The 17429-nt window shown below is 46.0% G+C and overlaps 1 protein-coding gene across 2 annotated transcripts in view; it reads right to left on the reverse strand.

Annotated features, from left to right (window-relative positions):
• The window catches only part of DSCAM (Down syndrome cell adhesion molecule), a 474915-nt gene that overhangs the window by 99070 nt on the left and 358416 nt on the right, over window positions 1–17429 (reverse strand). For both annotated transcript variants that reach the window (XM_014532929.1, XM_014532930.1), the window contains one exon: window positions 12958–13028. In XM_014532929.1, the coding sequence (XP_014388415.1) occupies window positions 12958–13028 (71 nt within the window). The remainder of the gene's footprint in view (window positions 1–12957; window positions 13029–17429) is intronic.

A 17429-nucleotide genomic window follows, 5' to 3' on the forward strand; every position in this document is an offset into this window, starting at 1 on the left:
GGTATTTTGTGGAAGAGCCACACTCAAGGGGCCAAAGAGCCGCATGTGGCTCGCAAGCCGCAGTTTGCCGAGCCGCAGTTTGCCGACCACTGTCCTAGGGCAAGGGTAACACAGCAATTAGGAAAATAAGCAATTGGGACTATATCCAACTACAAAGCTTCTTCACAGCAAAAGAAACCATCATCAAAATGAAAAGGGAACCCACTGTATGGGTGAACATATTTGCCGATTCATCTGATAAGGGGTTAATTTCCAAAATATATAAAGAACTCATACAACTCGACATCAGAAAGACAAAAAAATCCAATTAAAAAAACGAGCAAAGGACCTGAAGAGGACATACAGATGGCCAAGAGACATGAAAACATGCTCACCGTCACTGACCATCAGAGAGGTGCAAATTAGAACCACAGTGAAGTATCACCTCACACCTGTCAGAGGCGCTACTATCAATAAGTCAACAAACAGCAAGTGCTGGCGAGGATGTGGAGAAAAGGGAACGCTCATGCACTGCTGGTGGGAATGCAGACTGGTGCAGACTCTGTGGAAAACAGTATGGAGTTTCCTCAAGAAATTAAATATGGGACTACCTTTTGACTCAGTGATCTCCAGTGAATATATCCTAAGGATCCTGAAACATCAATCAGAAGGAAGCTATGCACTCTTATGTTCACAGAGCATTACTTACAGTACCCAAGATCTGAGAACAGCCCAAGTGCCCATCAGCAGATGAGTGGATAGAAAAGCAGTGGTACATTTACACCATGAAATACTATGTGGCTGTAAAAAAGAAGGAACTCTTACCTTTTATGACAGCGTAGAGGGACCTGGAGAGTATTATGCTAAGTGAAGTAAACCAGTCAGAGAAAGACAAGGACCATATGACCTCACTTATATGTGGAATCTACTGAACAAAAACTGACGAGCAAAACTGAACCAGAGGCATGGACACATGGAACAGACTGACAGTGTCAGGGGGATGGGGTGGGGAGGACTGGTAAAGAAGGTGGAAGGGTTAGCAAAGAACCTGCATGCAAAGACATGGACACAGACAACAGCGTGGTGAAGGCCAGGGAGGGTAGGGCAGGGGCTGGGTGGAGGAGGGCAAAGGCAAGGGAGGGTGGGAAATGGGGGACATCTGTAATGATGTTAACAATAAAAATTTTTTTTTAAAAAAACCCAGAATGTGGAAATCAATGCAGAAAAGTCTCCCAGGACAGATGGCTCATGTTGCCCTGGCCAGAGAGCCTCCTGCCCCAGGCCCTGAAGCACTCTGTCCAGTGTTTTATTTTTTAATATATTTTTTTGATTTCAGAGAGGAAGGGAGAGGGAGAGAGATGGAAACATCAATGGTGAGAGAGAATCATTGATGGCTGCCTCCTGCATGTCCTCTATTGGGGATCGAGCTAACAACCCAAATGTGTGCCCTGACCGGGAATTGAAGCTTGACCTCCTGGTTCATAGGTCGATGCTCAACCACTGAGCCACCATGTCCAGGCTCTGTCTAGCATTTTATTTTATTTATTTATTTATTTTGTATGTGGTGTTTTTTTTCTGTCCACCATTTTAAATGATGAAGGTAACATCAGACTGCCTTGCCTTGGGAGAGATGTCATTTCATGTCTATGGAATTCTTGTTTAGACATAGGTTTTCTTTTACTTTTCATTCTAGATCTGTGCTCCAAGTACTAACTTATCTACCTCATTCGATTTCTCTAATAAAATGAGAAAAGTCACCAGCAAGTTGGCTCCATGACAGGTAAGAAAATTAAGCACATTAAATAGTGTGCGTTCATCCGCTCACTCCACGGATTCCATTCCATTCATGTACAGTCATGTGCTGCTTAACGACAGGACATGTTCTGAAAAATGTGTCCTTAAGTGATTTTGTTGTTGTGTGAACATCACAGAACACACTTACACAAACCTCGGGGGACAGCCCACTGTGCACCTGGCCGTGTGGTTTACCGCCTTGGTACGTGCGGTTCGTCATGGACAGACATCCTTATGCCATATTCACTTTAATTTGATCTTCAGGTTTGTTCTCTGTGAAAAGTGGAGTCGGTATTTTATGAGAACCAGTAAAACTATACCGGAGGCAGTCTTCTGAATGTTTTTCTTGAAATTACTACTTATTTATCTGTTACTAGGTTATTTAAAATAAAAATCTTATTCATCAGGAACATTTCATAATATTTGCATTTACGGGGACATCTTTGCTATCAGAAAGGACCCTGCTGTCCAGAGCCATCAGAGGGTCGAGCATCCAGAGTGGGGATCAAATCTGGGCTGTTATTCAAGGACCGACCTACAGACTCTAATTGCTCTCATGTCTCCGTTCTCATGGTTCTCAAGCCCGTGCTATGAGCTGAGCAGGAAGAGGACATGCCGCTGAGATGTGCTGTTATCTATCTGTCTGTGACATAAGGGAAAGGGCACTCGGATTGGAGCTGGTGGAAAGGGTTCAAGTCTCAGCAATGACAAAGCAACTCGCTCAAGGTCATTTTTATTGATGTAGAGACCAGAAGATACCTAATTTTCTTGAAGTCCAATCCTCAGTCACCTTCACACTATGTCACAGTATTCTTATTATACACAATTTACTTGCTGCAGATGCATTTAATTTATGCTAATCCTACTTTATGCATAATGTAATGGCATATTGTCCAGTTACATTTGTACGTATACTCCTCATTTTTCACTGTAAATATAACACGGTCATACACATCTATGACACTAAGTTTTCATTGCTAAAGTTACTTATAGTATGCTTACTAGAAGATTAAGTAATTTTTAGTATTATCCTGACCATAAGCATTTTTTATCCTAATAGCCTAACTTTAGAACTTAATCCACTTGTAAAATCTGATGTTGATGCTCTAAATCAAGAAAGACCTAGGGCTGCTCATCAATAAAAGTCCAGAGTGTGCCCAGCCAGCATGGCTCTGTGGTTGAGCGTTGACCTACGAATCAGGAGGTCATGGTTCAATTCCTGGTCAGGGCACATGCCCAGGTTGTGGGCTCCATCCCCAGTGTGGGGGCGTGCAGGAGGCAGTCAATCAATGATTCTCTCTCATCATTGATGTTTCTATCTCTTTCCCCCTCTCCCTTCCTCTCTGAAATCAATATTAAAAGTATATTTTTAGAAAGTCCAGAGTGCTCTTTTAGTTGTAGCCTTGGTTCCTATTCATTAATCTTACTTGCATTTCGATGCTCAACCACTGAGCCACGCCGGCTGGGCTCTCACTTGCATTTCTGATAAAAGTTCTCTAAGTAAAAGAAAACAAGACCATCCTTGCTTCCCAGCTCCTCGTAACCTGGTAGTTTATAACCTAACCATCTAAAGAGAACGGTGGAATTGCCCACCCTCTGATGTCCTACACGGTGCCGGGTTTACCCAGGCTCAATGCAAAGCTTTCAGAAGAAACCATCTGAAAGGATTGCCAACTGGGGAATGTACATGGCCTTGGTCCTAGTCTTTAGTCCAAGTTCAATTTATGTCCTGTCAGGGTCCATTAGCTGAAGAGGGAGAGCTTTCTGCTGGGACTGAATGGAGACATGTTTCCTATGCTGAGTCCCAGCCAAGGTCTCCTCCCAGCACGACCGGGTGTCAGACCTGGATCTCACACTCTTGGCAGAGGAACTGCTTTTGTGAAGGTGGGCAGCATCTTCTCACTGCACTCGGAGGCAGGGAACCAAGAGAACTGCCTGCTGGGGGTGGGAGGCCAGCCAGGAGCCGTACACGGGCCGGCTGTTGGCTCTGCTCTGGGAAGGTAACTGGGGTTCTTGGAGAAGACCAATCACAGGGCTAAACCTAGAGGGCTAATTCAATGGACAGATGGAGAGGGATGCAGACTCCACTCCAAATGATGCAAATAAGCAATGAGTGGCTTTATGAACGGTCTCTGTATAGTTTATATACCGACAAAAAGTAAATGCATATCTAGTCAGGTAAGGCTTTCTAAGGAGTCCAGAAGTTTCCAAAGGAAAAACTGCCCTTCTTGATATAAATTATTTAACGCAAACGTGAACACTGGGAGTGATTCCTATATTTATTTAATAAAATTAACTGCTTCTACTGAGGATATAGTGAACAAACAAAACATTCCCTCTACCTTCACAATGCTTATAGTCTAGTCATCTGTAAGAAGTCAAGAGAGAATGATCTTACTCTATATGGATGATCCAAAGATTTTGAAATTTTTGTTTTTTATAGTCTCTTGTTACAGGGGAAATACTCGTTAAAGTAAAGAGAGCTGACAGTCCCTTAAATACTTGTAGGCCATCAGGCTTTTTGATAAGATGTTATAAATCCAACCCTAGCACCAACTTATTTGCTCATAAAAGAAAAGTAAACCTTTGCAATGTTTCATAGCCTAAGGATTAAAGTGAGGGTGAAAAATTTAAGCAAAATTAATTCCCCTGATATAGAAACATAGGGTGTTGACTTACTCAAGTTACTCTACTTATAATTTGATAAGAAAATGACAGTAGGTAAAAATGTACATTTCCCCCGTGTTCTCTAACTCTAATGGGGCTGGGGAGAATTTATAACACGAGGGTTGAAGGAATCAGAAAAGACACTGGTATCTGTGGAACCTTACTGTGCGTGAGCCACCACCTTGGCCCTGCGCTGGCACCCATGTATGAGTTGCTCAGAAGCCACAGGCAGTGGGACAGCTGGGGTGGGGTCCGCACTGTGATAGCCCTCCGACCTTAGGCAAGTCCATCCAGCTTCAGGAACCCCCTCCTGAAATGGGGTCCTCCCAGTGCTCAGACCTAATGACAGGACCATGCAAGAGATGGGTGCGGTGCTTGGCAGAGAGCGGGTGCTCAGGAAGACGCCTTGCCCAGGACTCCCAGGATGCCCCCGGGCCAGCAGGTGCTCCTCTCCCAACACGCGTGCCATTTCCTGGAGGCAGAGGGGTTTCAATGTGGGAGTCGAGTGGAGCCCGCAGCTTATTAAATCATTACAACGAAGGTCACTGGCTTTACATGGCAGACTTAGCCCTTTCCCACTGTAAGAGCTCATCTTGGCAGCATATAATAGATTGTAATGAAGCCTCAATTAGTTAAAATTATTGGGGACTGTGGAGATATGGTGTTCTCATTGAAAGTATTCTTCAGATTGCTGATAATTTAATTACGTCCCCAAATACTCAATATTCATACTTTATGGAAGGCATGTGTCTCTTCTGTAACATGGCTTCCCCTAAATAAAATCTCGGCCAGAGGGTATGGCGCTGAGGCTCAAGAAAGTGGTAAAGTTGTCAGGATGTTTATCCTGAGTCCTCAGTCTCACCATTGTTTTCAGCACCGCAGTATTTAAGCAACTGAAAATTTCATTCTTTTTGGACAGCCTGTGGCTCTAAAAAAATTCCTCATTCAAAACAAAACGTTCACATCAATAGGAAAAATATCTCTGCCTGACGTCTCTCTGGAGAAATGTTTGCAATCAAAGATGAATTTTTTTGATTTCAGAGAGGAAGGGAGAGGGAGAGAGATGGAAACATCAATGGTGAGAGAGAATCATTGATGGCTGCCTCCTGCATGTCCTCTATTGGGGATCGAGCTAACAACCCAAATGTGTGCCCTGACCGGGAATTGAAGCTTGACCTCCTGGTTCATAGGTCGATGCTCAACCACTGAGCCACCATGTCCAGGCTCTGTCTAGCATTTTATTTTATTTATTTATTTATTTTGTATGTGGTGTTTTTTTTCTGTCCACCATTTTAAATGATGAAGGTAACATCAGACTGCCTTGCCTTGGGAGAGATGTCATTTCATGTCTATGGAATTCTTGTTTAGACATAGGTTTTCTTTTACTTTTCATTCTAGATCTGTGCTCCAAGTACTAACTTATCTACCTCATTCGATTTCTCTAATAAAATGAGAAAAGTCACCAGCAAGTTGGCTCCATGACAGGTAAGAAAATTAAGCACATTAAATAGTGTGCGTTCATCCGCTCACTCCACGGATTCCATTCCATTCATGTACAGTCATGTGCTGCTTAACGACAGGACATGTTCTGAAAAATGTGTCCTTAAGTGATTTTGTTGTTGTGTGAACATCACAGAACACACTTACACAAACCTCGGGGGACAGCCCACTGTGCACCTGGCCGTGTGGTTTACCGCCTTGGTACGTGCGGTTCGTCATGGACAGACATCCTTATGCCATATTCACTTTAATTTGATCTTCAGGTTTGTTCTCTGTGAAAAGTGGAGTCGGTATTTTATGAGAACCAGTAAAACTATACCGGAGGCAGTCTTCTGAATGTTTTTCTTGAAATTACTACTTATTTATCTGTTACTAGGTTATTTAAAATAAAAATCTTATTCATCAGGAACATTTCATAATATTTGCATTTACGGGGACATCTTTGCTATCAGAAAGGACCCTGCTGTCCAGAGCCATCAGAGGGTCGAGCATCCAGAGTGGGGATCAAATCTGGGCTGTTATTCAAGGACCGACCTACAGACTCTAATTGCTCTCATGTCTCCGTTCTCATGGTTCTCAAGCCCGTGCTATGAGCTGAGCAGGAAGAGGACATGCCGCTGAGATGTGCTGTTATCTATCTGTCTGTGACATAAGGGAAAGGGCACTCGGATTGGAGCTGGTGGAAAGGGTTCAAGTCTCAGCAATGACAAAGCAACTCGCTCAAGGTCATTTTTATTGATGTAGAGACCAGAAGATACCTAATTTTCTTGAAGTCCAATCCTCAGTCACCTTCACACTATGTCACAGTATTCTTATTATACACAATTTACTTGCTGCAGATGCATTTAATTTATGCTAATCCTACTTTATGCATAATGTAATGGCATATTGTCCAGTTACATTTGTACGTATACTCCTCATTTTTCACTGTAAATATAACACGGTCATACACATCTATGACACTAAGTTTTCATTGCTAAAGTTACTTATAGTATGCTTACTAGAAGATTAAGTAATTTTTAGTATTATCCTGACCATAAGCATTTTTTATCCTAATAGCCTAACTTTAGAACTTAATCCACTTGTAAAATCTGATGTTGATGCTCTAAATCAAGAAAGACCTAGGGCTGCTCATCAATAAAAGTCCAGAGTGTGCCCAGCCAGCATGGCTCTGTGGTTGAGCGTTGACCTACGAATCAGGAGGTCATGGTTCAATTCCTGGTCAGGGCACATGCCCAGGTTGTGGGCTCCATCCCCAGTGTGGGGGCGTGCAGGAGGCAGTCAATCAATGATTCTCTCTCATCATTGATGTTTCTATCTCTTTCCCCCTCTCCCTTCCTCTCTGAAATCAATATTAAAAGTATATTTTTAGAAAGTCCAGAGTGCTCTTTTAGTTGTAGCCTTGGTTCCTATTCATTAATCTTACTTGCATTTCGATGCTCAACCACTGAGCCACGCCGGCTGGGCTCTCACTTGCATTTCTGATAAAAGTTCTCTAAGTAAAAGAAAACAAGACCATCCTTGCTTCCCAGCTCCTCGTAACCTGGTAGTTTATAACCTAACCATCTAAAGAGAACGGTGGAATTGCCCACCCTCTGATGTCCTACACGGTGCCGGGTTTACCCAGGCTCAATGCAAAGCTTTCAGAAGAAACCATCTGAAAGGATTGCCAACTGGGGAATGTACATGGCCTTGGTCCTAGTCTTTAGTCCAAGTTCAATTTATGTCCTGTCAGGGTCCATTAGCTGAAGAGGGAGAGCTTTCTGCTGGGACTGAATGGAGACATGTTTCCTATGCTGAGTCCCAGCCAAGGTCTCCTCCCAGCACGACCGGGTGTCAGACCTGGATCTCACACTCTTGGCAGAGGAACTGCTTTTGTGAAGGTGGGCAGCATCTTCTCACTGCACTCGGAGGCAGGGAACCAAGAGAACTGCCTGCTGGGGGTGGGAGGCCAGCCAGGAGCCGTACACGGGCCGGCTGTTGGCTCTGCTCTGGGAAGGTAACTGGGGTTCTTGGAGAAGACCAATCACAGGGCTAAACCTAGAGGGCTAATTCAATGGACAGATGGAGAGGGATGCAGACTCCACTCCAAATGATGCAAATAAGCAATGAGTGGCTTTATGAACGGTCTCTGTATAGTTTATATACCGACAAAAAGTAAATGCATATCTAGTCAGGTAAGGCTTTCTAAGGAGTCCAGAAGTTTCCAAAGGAAAAACTGCCCTTCTTGATATAAATTATTTAACGCAAACGTGAACACTGGGAGTGATTCCTATATTTATTTAATAAAATTAACTGCTTCTACTGAGGATATAGTGAACAAACAAAACATTCCCTCTACCTTCACAATGCTTATAGTCTAGTCATCTGTAAGAAGTCAAGAGAGAATGATCTTACTCTATATGGATGATCCAAAGATTTTGAAATTTTTGTTTTTTATAGTCTCTTGTTACAGGGGAAATACTCGTTAAAGTAAAGAGAGCTGACAGTCCCTTAAATACTTGTAGGCCATCAGGCTTTTTGATAAGATGTTATAAATCCAACCCTAGCACCAACTTATTTGCTCATAAAAGAAAAGTAAACCTTTGCAATGTTTCATAGCCTAAGGATTAAAGTGAGGGTGAAAAATTTAAGCAAAATTAATTCCCCTGATATAGAAACATAGGGTGTTGACTTACTCAAGTTACTCTACTTATAATTTGATAAGAAAATGACAGTAGGTAAAAATGTACATTTCCCCCGTGTTCTCTAACTCTAATGGGGCTGGGGAGAATTTATAACACGAGGGTTGAAGGAATCAGAAAAGACACTGGTATCTGTGGAACCTTACTGTGCGTGAGCCACCACCTTGGCCCTGCGCTGGCACCCATGTATGAGTTGCTCAGAAGCCACAGGCAGTGGGACAGCTGGGGTGGGGTCCGCACTGTGATAGCCCTCCGACCTTAGGCAAGTCCATCCAGCTTCAGGAACCCCCTCCTGAAATGGGGTCCTCCCAGTGCTCAGACCTAATGACAGGACCATGCAAGAGATGGGTGCGGTGCTTGGCAGAGAGCGGGTGCTCAGGAAGACGCCTTGCCCAGGACTCCCAGGATGCCCCCGGGCCAGCAGGTGCTCCTCTCCCAACACGCGTGCCATTTCCTGGAGGCAGAGGGGTTTCAATGTGGGAGTCGAGTGGAGCCCGCAGCTTATTAAATCATTACAACGAAGGTCACTGGCTTTACATGGCAGACTTAGCCCTTTCCCACTGTAAGAGCTCATCTTGGCAGCATATAATAGATTGTAATGAAGCCTCAATTAGTTAAAATTATTGGGGACTGTGGAGATATGGTGTTCTCATTGAAAGTATTCTTCAGATTGCTGATAATTTAATTACGTCCCCAAATACTCAATATTCATACTTTATGGAAGGCATGTGTCTCTTCTGTAACATGGCTTCCCCTAAATAAAATCTCGGCCAGAGGGTATGGCGCTGAGGCTCAAGAAAGTGGTAAAGTTGTCAGGATGTTTATCCTGAGTCCTCAGTCTCACCATTGTTTTCAGCACCGCAGTATTTAAGCAACTGAAAATTTCATTCTTTTTGGACAGCCTGTGGCTCTAAAAAAATTCCTCATTCAAAACAAAACGTTCACATCAATAGGAAAAATATCTCTGCCTGACGTCTCTCTGGAGAAATGTTTGCAATCAAAGATGAATGAGATGCTCCCTGCCTCTAAGGAGCCCAGAGAACAGCAGAGAGAAGCTACCGAACGGAGGCAGAGACCATGTGACCGTAACAGCAGGGAGCCATCTCCAAGAGTAACGGGTGACACAGAGGATCAAATGACTAATTCCACCTTGGAGATGCACACGTGGGCACAGAGAGAGGCACACCAGACCAGAGGGCTGAGGAAAGGCGACTGGACAGGGGAGGGGAGAAGGTCATGAAGAGTGTGCGATGGCAGAGGAGAAGGAGAGAGGAGGACAGCTGTGGGGAGCTGCATGGTCCCCCAAAACTGGGGGAAGGACCGAGCGACAAACCTGAAACAGGCGTTGCAGCCTGACTTTGACCGGCCTAGAGCCTCTTTTGGGTTTTGGTCTCTATTCAGTAGGCCCTGAGTGCCTGTGCCAGACTTGATAATGTCAAAATTTGAAATTTTTTTTGACAAAAGAAATCCTACTGAAGAGAGAATATGCTAATTGACCCTCGTGCCATCGCAAAGATGGCAGTGCCCACAGCCAATAAGGAGGGAATATGTTAATTGACTGCCCTGCCCTCAAAAATGGTGGCACCCAGAGCCAATAAGGAGAGAATATGCTAATTGACTGCCCCACCCTCAATGATGGCGGTGCCCACAGCCATAAGATGGCGGCGTCCAGTCCCCTCAGCCCTGCCGGGGCGGCAGGTGCGTGGCAAGGCTGGGCCTGCCGGGTCCAGCTGCTCTGTGCACCTGCCTCCAGAGTCCCCCAGTCCCCTCAGCCCCCCAGCTGCTCAGGGCCAGCCCGAGGCACAGGCAAGCCTTGGATGGTGGCTGCACAGTGCCACCCAAGGCTCATGTAACCAGGGCCGGCTGAGGCTTGCACTGCCGGCAGTGGCAGCAGCAGAGGTGTGAAGGGGCATCGCCTTCCCCTGATCTCCGGGTTGCCTCCTGCCCCTGAGGGCTCCTGGACTGTGAGAGGGGGCAGGCCGGGCTGAGGGACCCCCCCTCCAGTGCATCACGCACCGAGCCTCTAGTAACCAATAAAAAGGGAAAGCTGTTCATTTTGTTCAACAGAAGGTGTGTGTTACAGAAGTGTTGCTGGTACAATAATAGTTAAATTGAACATCTGTCTCCTGAGTTATAGAAAGGCCACTGCCCTGGCCGTTAAGAGGTTTAGCAACTAAAGGAGCAATTTTCCCACCCAAACCCCAAGGCTCTTCTCCCCTCTATCATGCATCTCTCCTTTGAGTACATCATTTACTTCCTATCAGTGGCCCTGTGACCCTGAATGAATGAGTTTCCACCACAGACGTCTTACATACAATCCCGGTGTTTCCATCCCAACTGCCTGAGGTGGGCTCCCTCCTGGGCGAACATAACTTCTCCTTTCTTTCCGTCCTTCTTCCTCCTCCTTCCTGCCACCTCCTGACATGAACTGTAAATCTAGAACTTTTCACATGAAGGAAAGGCATACTTTATGCACCGTGTCATATCCCACTTTGCATCTGCTTTAGATGATGGATGAGCGCACACAATTTGGTTGAGTGAGACACTTTCCTTACATAATTGGGCCAACGAATAGGCAGCCCTTACCTCATTCGGTGTGAGGTCAGCCACATGCCCGTCTGCGTGCGGACAGGCCAGTCAACAACCCCCACTATGGAGACAGGTCACTGTTCTGTGAACAGCATCCTACAACCGGTTCACGATCTCATGGAAACAAGGCTTCCTCTGACTAGCCCACGCCATGTTCATCCTTTCGGCGTTCAGAGGAAATTGAACTGTAATTACTGACTTTGCTGCTGCATTTGATGGAGATGAAAGAAGGTAAAGCCTTTTAGAGCCTGAAGAGTTCCCATGCTTGGTTACAAGGGCTCTGTGGACAGACCCTTCTCTCAAGCAGGACCCCACAAGCTTTAGCGGCCACAGCAATCGCTGGCCTTTTTCAGGAGCGCACACATGCAAGGGAATGAGGAGGGTGAAGTTTCACAGCCTTTCATCCAGCCAGAGTGAGTCAGCGTTCCGTTTGTGGAGTGGCCGGGACGCGTGAGGGGTTAGGGCTTGCTGAGTGCCTTTCATGACATGTGTGTGATGCTCACAGCTGGCGGATGTGCTCACAAAGATGAGTGACACCCTTCCCCCACCGCGGCCGCACTGTCTGAGCAGCTGAACCATCACGGCCCACTGCCCGCTCACTGACACAAAGGGGCCGGCTGCAGGGACTCGTGTTAACAACAAAGGGCTACCCACCCCTGCAATGAAAATCCCCTTTTAGACAGACGTTGGTCACTGAGTGGCAGAGCTCACGTTCCAAGGGAAAAACAAGGACGGGCTTGGTTGTTATGGTTACGGGAGGGGTGCGCCTGGAAGACCTCACTGTGCCCCCTCCCCTTCCCTGAGTGAGAAGACAGAAAAAAGGGGGAGGCAAGAGGCAGGGAGACAACCAAGCGATGAGAGAAATCCGGAACTGGATTCGTGAGCGTGACTTCACGGAAGTTTTGACCCAACAACAGCACCCCAAATAAAGTGGGGTTTGGCCCAAGGTGGTTGTCTCCCAGAGCACATGACGGGGTGACTAATTCCCAAGACAGTTTCACCCACCAGGTGAGTGACGCCAGGTGAGGTCCCTGGGGCGTGATGCTAGTCTGTGACGAGCTGGCACCGGAATAAGACTCTACTGCTTGCTTTATTGGGAGCTTTGCTATGGAACCCTGGGCGGGACAAAGCAGCTGTCTGTCTGCACTTGGCTCAGGCTTCCTTCTTCTTCCAGCAATGGCCAACGCCCCCTGCTGGCCAGCAGCAGTCTGCACCTGCCGGCTGCATCTGGGGGACCACTGCATGGGATACAGCCTGCTGGATGGTGCTGTCGCTGGTGAGGAAATGGTGGTGGTGGTGGTGGTGGGGGGCTGGGGGGTGTGCTCAAGGACACAGCTAGCAGGTGGCACAGGGAGGACTTCTCTCCTTCCTGCCAGCTCAGTGGGCTCGCCACACACCCTGATTTGCCACTTAGGAAAAGCAATTAGAAACCATCTCCCCTAGGGGGCAATCAGAGATGCATTCAGGCAGTCTTTCCACGATTTGTCTGGAGACCAGCACTTAGGATTCAATCAGGATTCAAAGAATAAAAATAAGACACAGCCACGACACTCTCTGTGGATGTAGAATTTGCTGTCAAAGTATTAGAAATGTGGACACAGATCCTGGATTTTAAGAAAAGGGCTCTTAACCTAATTTGGCAGAACTGAATGTTAGTGTCTCGGCATCATAACAGGTAACATGAGAGAGAGGTGCTCGCCTCCATGGAAACGGTGCCGGGAAAGCAAGAGTCTGCGTGGTTTACCTTCCAGGTGACCCTGATGCTCTGAGACGAGATGGGCTCCAGGTGGACTTCCTGAGGTGGGCCATCAGGAGCTGAAAGACCAAAACCCACAGGCCGTTAGAAGCGGGTTCCACGTGGACCAACACCTACACAGCAGGGCACAGGCCCAAGACAGGCCGCTCAGCACCAAGACGCACGTTGGGGGCACGCCAATCTGGCAGGGTCACTGTGCACTGAGTACCCCGGGGCTCTCCCGCTCCCGGGAAAAGTGACTCTCCAGGGCTGCCCTCACCTTCTTCTTCTCCATGGCCTCAGCAACTTGATTAGTAAACTCAAGTGTGAGCAAGTTAACGGGTAAAACAAGACATTCCTTTTATAAAACTCTGCCTGTGGTGCTGTTGAGTGAAGGCCCTTCTCTTTCCCTTGGAAGTCTCTGTTAGTGACATGGCTTTGGGGCCGACCAGCTACTAAGAGGTACCGAGGCATAAAAAGAAAGAACAAGAGAGAGGGAGAGAGGGAGAGAGGGAGGGAAGAGAGAGAGAGAGGGAGAGAGAGAGAGAAAGTAAGTCAGGATCCTTCTGCCTGAGTCATGTATTTGCTTTAGTTCTTCATACTTTCCAATTACAAATTCTTGTTAACTAGGGGCCATGGCTACAGATGGCAGAAGCAAAGTTAAAAAGCAAAAGTGTGCAACTCACACCAACCTATTTCTAATGGCTGTTGGATTCCAATTACATCCAGTTACAGTCAATTAGCATGTATTGGACATGTTCTGTGTGCTAAGTACATCGTGTAGAACTAAGGGATGTAGAATATTCTTGTTCCCCCGAGTTTGTGATCTAACCAGGACAGACGAGATGACACGGCTATAGTCAAGTGTCACCTGAGAAGCAGAAGCAAACAGTGGCCCAGGAGTCAGCAGGGAGAGACCCCTCTGAATGGAAAGGTGTTGTTGGGTTGATTTCTGTGGACATGGCGCCCTTTGCAGAAGGGTGAGGAGCATCGGGGGCCAAGAAAGCAGAAGTAGTGAGTGTGAGCTCATTGTGAAGAATTTGAAAGTGAAAGGAAGGGTAGAGATGAAGGTCAGATTGGAGACTGGCAAGGTCAAGGGAAATGTTTCCCTTTTTTCAGAGAAAGGAGTTTTGAGCAGTAACAGGAGGCACAGATGCTTCTCGTCTTACCAAGGGGTTATGTCCTAATGAACCCACTGAAAGTTGAAAACATTGTAAATGAAAATGAATTGAATACCACACTGTAGTCCAGTGGTGGGCAAACTCATTAGTCAACAGAGCCAAATATCAACAGTACAACGATTGAAATTTCTTTTGAGAGCCATATTTTTTAAACTTAAACTATATAGGTAGGTACACTGTTATTAACTTAATTAGGGTACTCCTAAGGCTTAGGAAGAGCCACACTCAAGGGGCCAAAGAGCCGCATGTGGCTCACGAGCCGCAGTTTGCCGACCACGGCTGTAGTCTATGGTTGTTCACCTTTGTGATTGCGTGGCTGGGAGCTGTGGCTCCCTGCACCTCCCTAGCCTCGCCAAAGTATCATACAGCATATTGCTAGCCCAGGAAGAGGTCAACATTCTCACTTGGAAGTATGGTTTCTACTAAATGCATATCGCTTTGGCACCATCATAAAGTCAAAAAATCAAAAGTCGGCCCAGCCAGTGTGTTCAGTAGTTGGGCATCAACCCATGAACCAGGAGGTCATGGTTGGATTCCTAGTCGGGTCACATGCCCGGGTTGCAGGCTCAATCCCCAGTGTGGGGTGCACAGGAGGCAGCTGATCAATGATTCTCTCTCATCATTGATGTGTCTCTCTCCCTCTCGCTTCCTCTCTCTGAAATCAACAAAAACGTATTTAAAAAAATCGTAAGTGGAACCATCCTAAGTCAGAGACTGTCTGTGGTTGCTAAGTTGGTGGGCATTTCAATCTTTTTCCCTGAATTCAATTCAGACATTACTACTTAGTAGATGTGGGTGTTTTTGTTTGTTTGTTTGTTTTGCTTTGCTTTTGCAGGCAGGTTACATAGCTTTTCTATGCCTCAGTCCCCTTCTCTATATGATGGGACAATAAAATTTATATCATAATGTTATGTAATCAGCCTAAGACACATGTTGGAGCTGTGGCCAATATAATTAGGAAGAGATTATTTTGGCACTGCATTTTCCATTCTAAGTTTCTAAAATATTATAATAAAAATTTTATATTAAAAAATTAGTCTGCTTTCAGAATTTTAGTTTTTCCTTACAGCTCCTGAGCTATAATTTTTTCATGGGCCCTCATCTCATTGCAAAGAAACAATTTCTGTAAAATGACAGTCTAAGGCAGATTGAATTTCTAATGCTGAAAGTGTTGAAGATCAGCAATTAGGTATCCATTTATTTAACTAAATTGGAAAGTTGTATTGACCTTGACATTTAAGAATTTATATACATGTTTTTGAAGGGAAACTGTAATATATATATATAGCATAGTTTCTTCTTTTTTAAAACAAAGCAAAACAGAATAGTTAGCTCTTCCCTGAGGGAGGAAGAAGGCTAGACATAAGAATTAACAATGAATGTGATTTTCCAAAATAATCTGCATTTCTACAGAAGCCCAAACTGTTCAATCAGTAAAACACTCATAGGTGAAGACAAAATGCACAGTTCCTAATGTTTTTACCAGGCAAGGCAACTTCCACTAATTCTGTTTGGCTGGAACTCAGTGATGGCAGACCCTGGGGCTCAGCCAGACCCACAGGTCTCCACTCTTGCTTCCTCTTGGGTCACCCAGGCTGGCTCCGCCTCCCTCCCTGTGGAGCCTGCTCCTGGGCTTCCTGCTTCCCTGCCTGCTCTCTGTGGCTCTCAGTGGACTGTCCTCTCTCTCCCTTCCAACCAGTGACACCAAGACTCAGCCTCAGCGCTCCCCTCTGCCCTCAAAATAGTCTCTCCTGGCTTCACCCGGAATCTTGGTGATAAACCAATCATTCCACTGGCTGAACGACCCCAGTGGGAATTACCCCCTGATGCCCATCTCTGGTTTCCTTATTGGGGAATCAATCGATTGAGGTTCTGCTACGTGCAAGGCCCTAAACTAAGCAAGGGCTGGCGTGCAAACATGGATAAAAAAATGGACGGAGGGACAACTGCAGGCCCACAACCACGTGCTGCTCTCTGCTAGGGCCGTGCGGTCCAGGGGATGCTCTTTGCTTGGGAAAGGAGGCCAAGACTGTTCAGTAAAAATCAAAATAACACCAAGAAGAGTTGGCACCTGGAAGAGGAAAGGATAACTTCATTTACATAATGATTTATCAAATAAATTGCTAAGTTATTTAACTATTATTCATTAAGCACTTATTATATGGTTCTAAGTGTCTGGGATATAGCAGTGAACAAAACAAGCAACTATTCCTACCTTTGTGAGAGGGAAGAAATAGATCATAAACCAAATAAATCAATACATTGTATGGTGTGTTTGATGGTAATAGATGCTACTTTTAAAAAGCAAAGTGTTAACAGAGGGAGGGGATCAAGCCCAAGAGTGGACTGTGGGTTGAACTTTGAATGGGGAAGAGAGTCAGGGTAGGACTCATTGAAAAGATGTTATTTGAGAAAAGACTTGAAGGAGGTATGGAAGGAGGGGGAAGAGCACTCCAGAACAATCCCAGAATATTCCAGAATATACCAGAACATTCCAGGAGAGCTGGCAGGAGTACACCCAGCATGAATGAGGAACATGGAGGAGGTCAGTGATTTAATTTCCAGTGGAAGCTGGGGAAACAACAGTGGAAGCAGACTGCTGAAGGCTGGGGTCAGAGTGCCCCTGGTTCTCAGTGGGTGGACCCTGTGCATCGGACTCTCTCCTTGAAGAGCAGTGATGCCACCCTGGGCTAATGTGCACCATTACTCGTATGTTCATTGTAACACATCTTACTCCTTAAGTAAGGCATCCTACTCCTTAAGCCCCCATCAGATCCTCTCAGTACACAGGAAACCCTTCTTCTAGACCTGCTGCTGCTCTGAAATGTAATGAAAAAGGATGCCAAGGCCATTCACTTAGCGCCGGATCCAATGCCAACCCAACGACTCCACGCGGTGACCCCCCTATAATCCCGACCTTCCATTCTCTGAGGCATCTGAAAATTCAGTGTGTTGTTTAGGCGCGCCCGCCTAATTGAACGTCCATGTTCTAAGGTCAGACTCATAATGAAAACGGTGAAGGGATCAGCCACCCCAAACTCAGCCACGGCACTCAGTGGCAGGTGGCCAGGGCACAGCCGCTAATGGGCGAGTTGGTCTGGGTGAGGGTCAGCTGCGGATGTGACAGGCCGATCTGCGCCAAAGAAACAGGGCACGCGCACCCGTGCACTTCTGCTCCATTAGGAGCTGACCTCATTATCACTTGGCAGCGTCTCCACTTTAGCTTCAGCTTCTCCCCTTTGGGGGGCTCAGCACTGCAGAGGGCAGTCGGGAGGAGTATGCTGTACAGGGTGACCTCTG

The sequence above is a fragment of the Myotis brandtii genome, unplaced genomic scaffold (assembly GCF_000412655.1).
Source record: "Myotis brandtii unplaced genomic scaffold, ASM41265v1 scaffold923, whole genome shotgun sequence".
Classification (NCBI taxonomy): domain Eukaryota; kingdom Metazoa; phylum Chordata; class Mammalia; order Chiroptera; family Vespertilionidae; genus Myotis; species Myotis brandtii.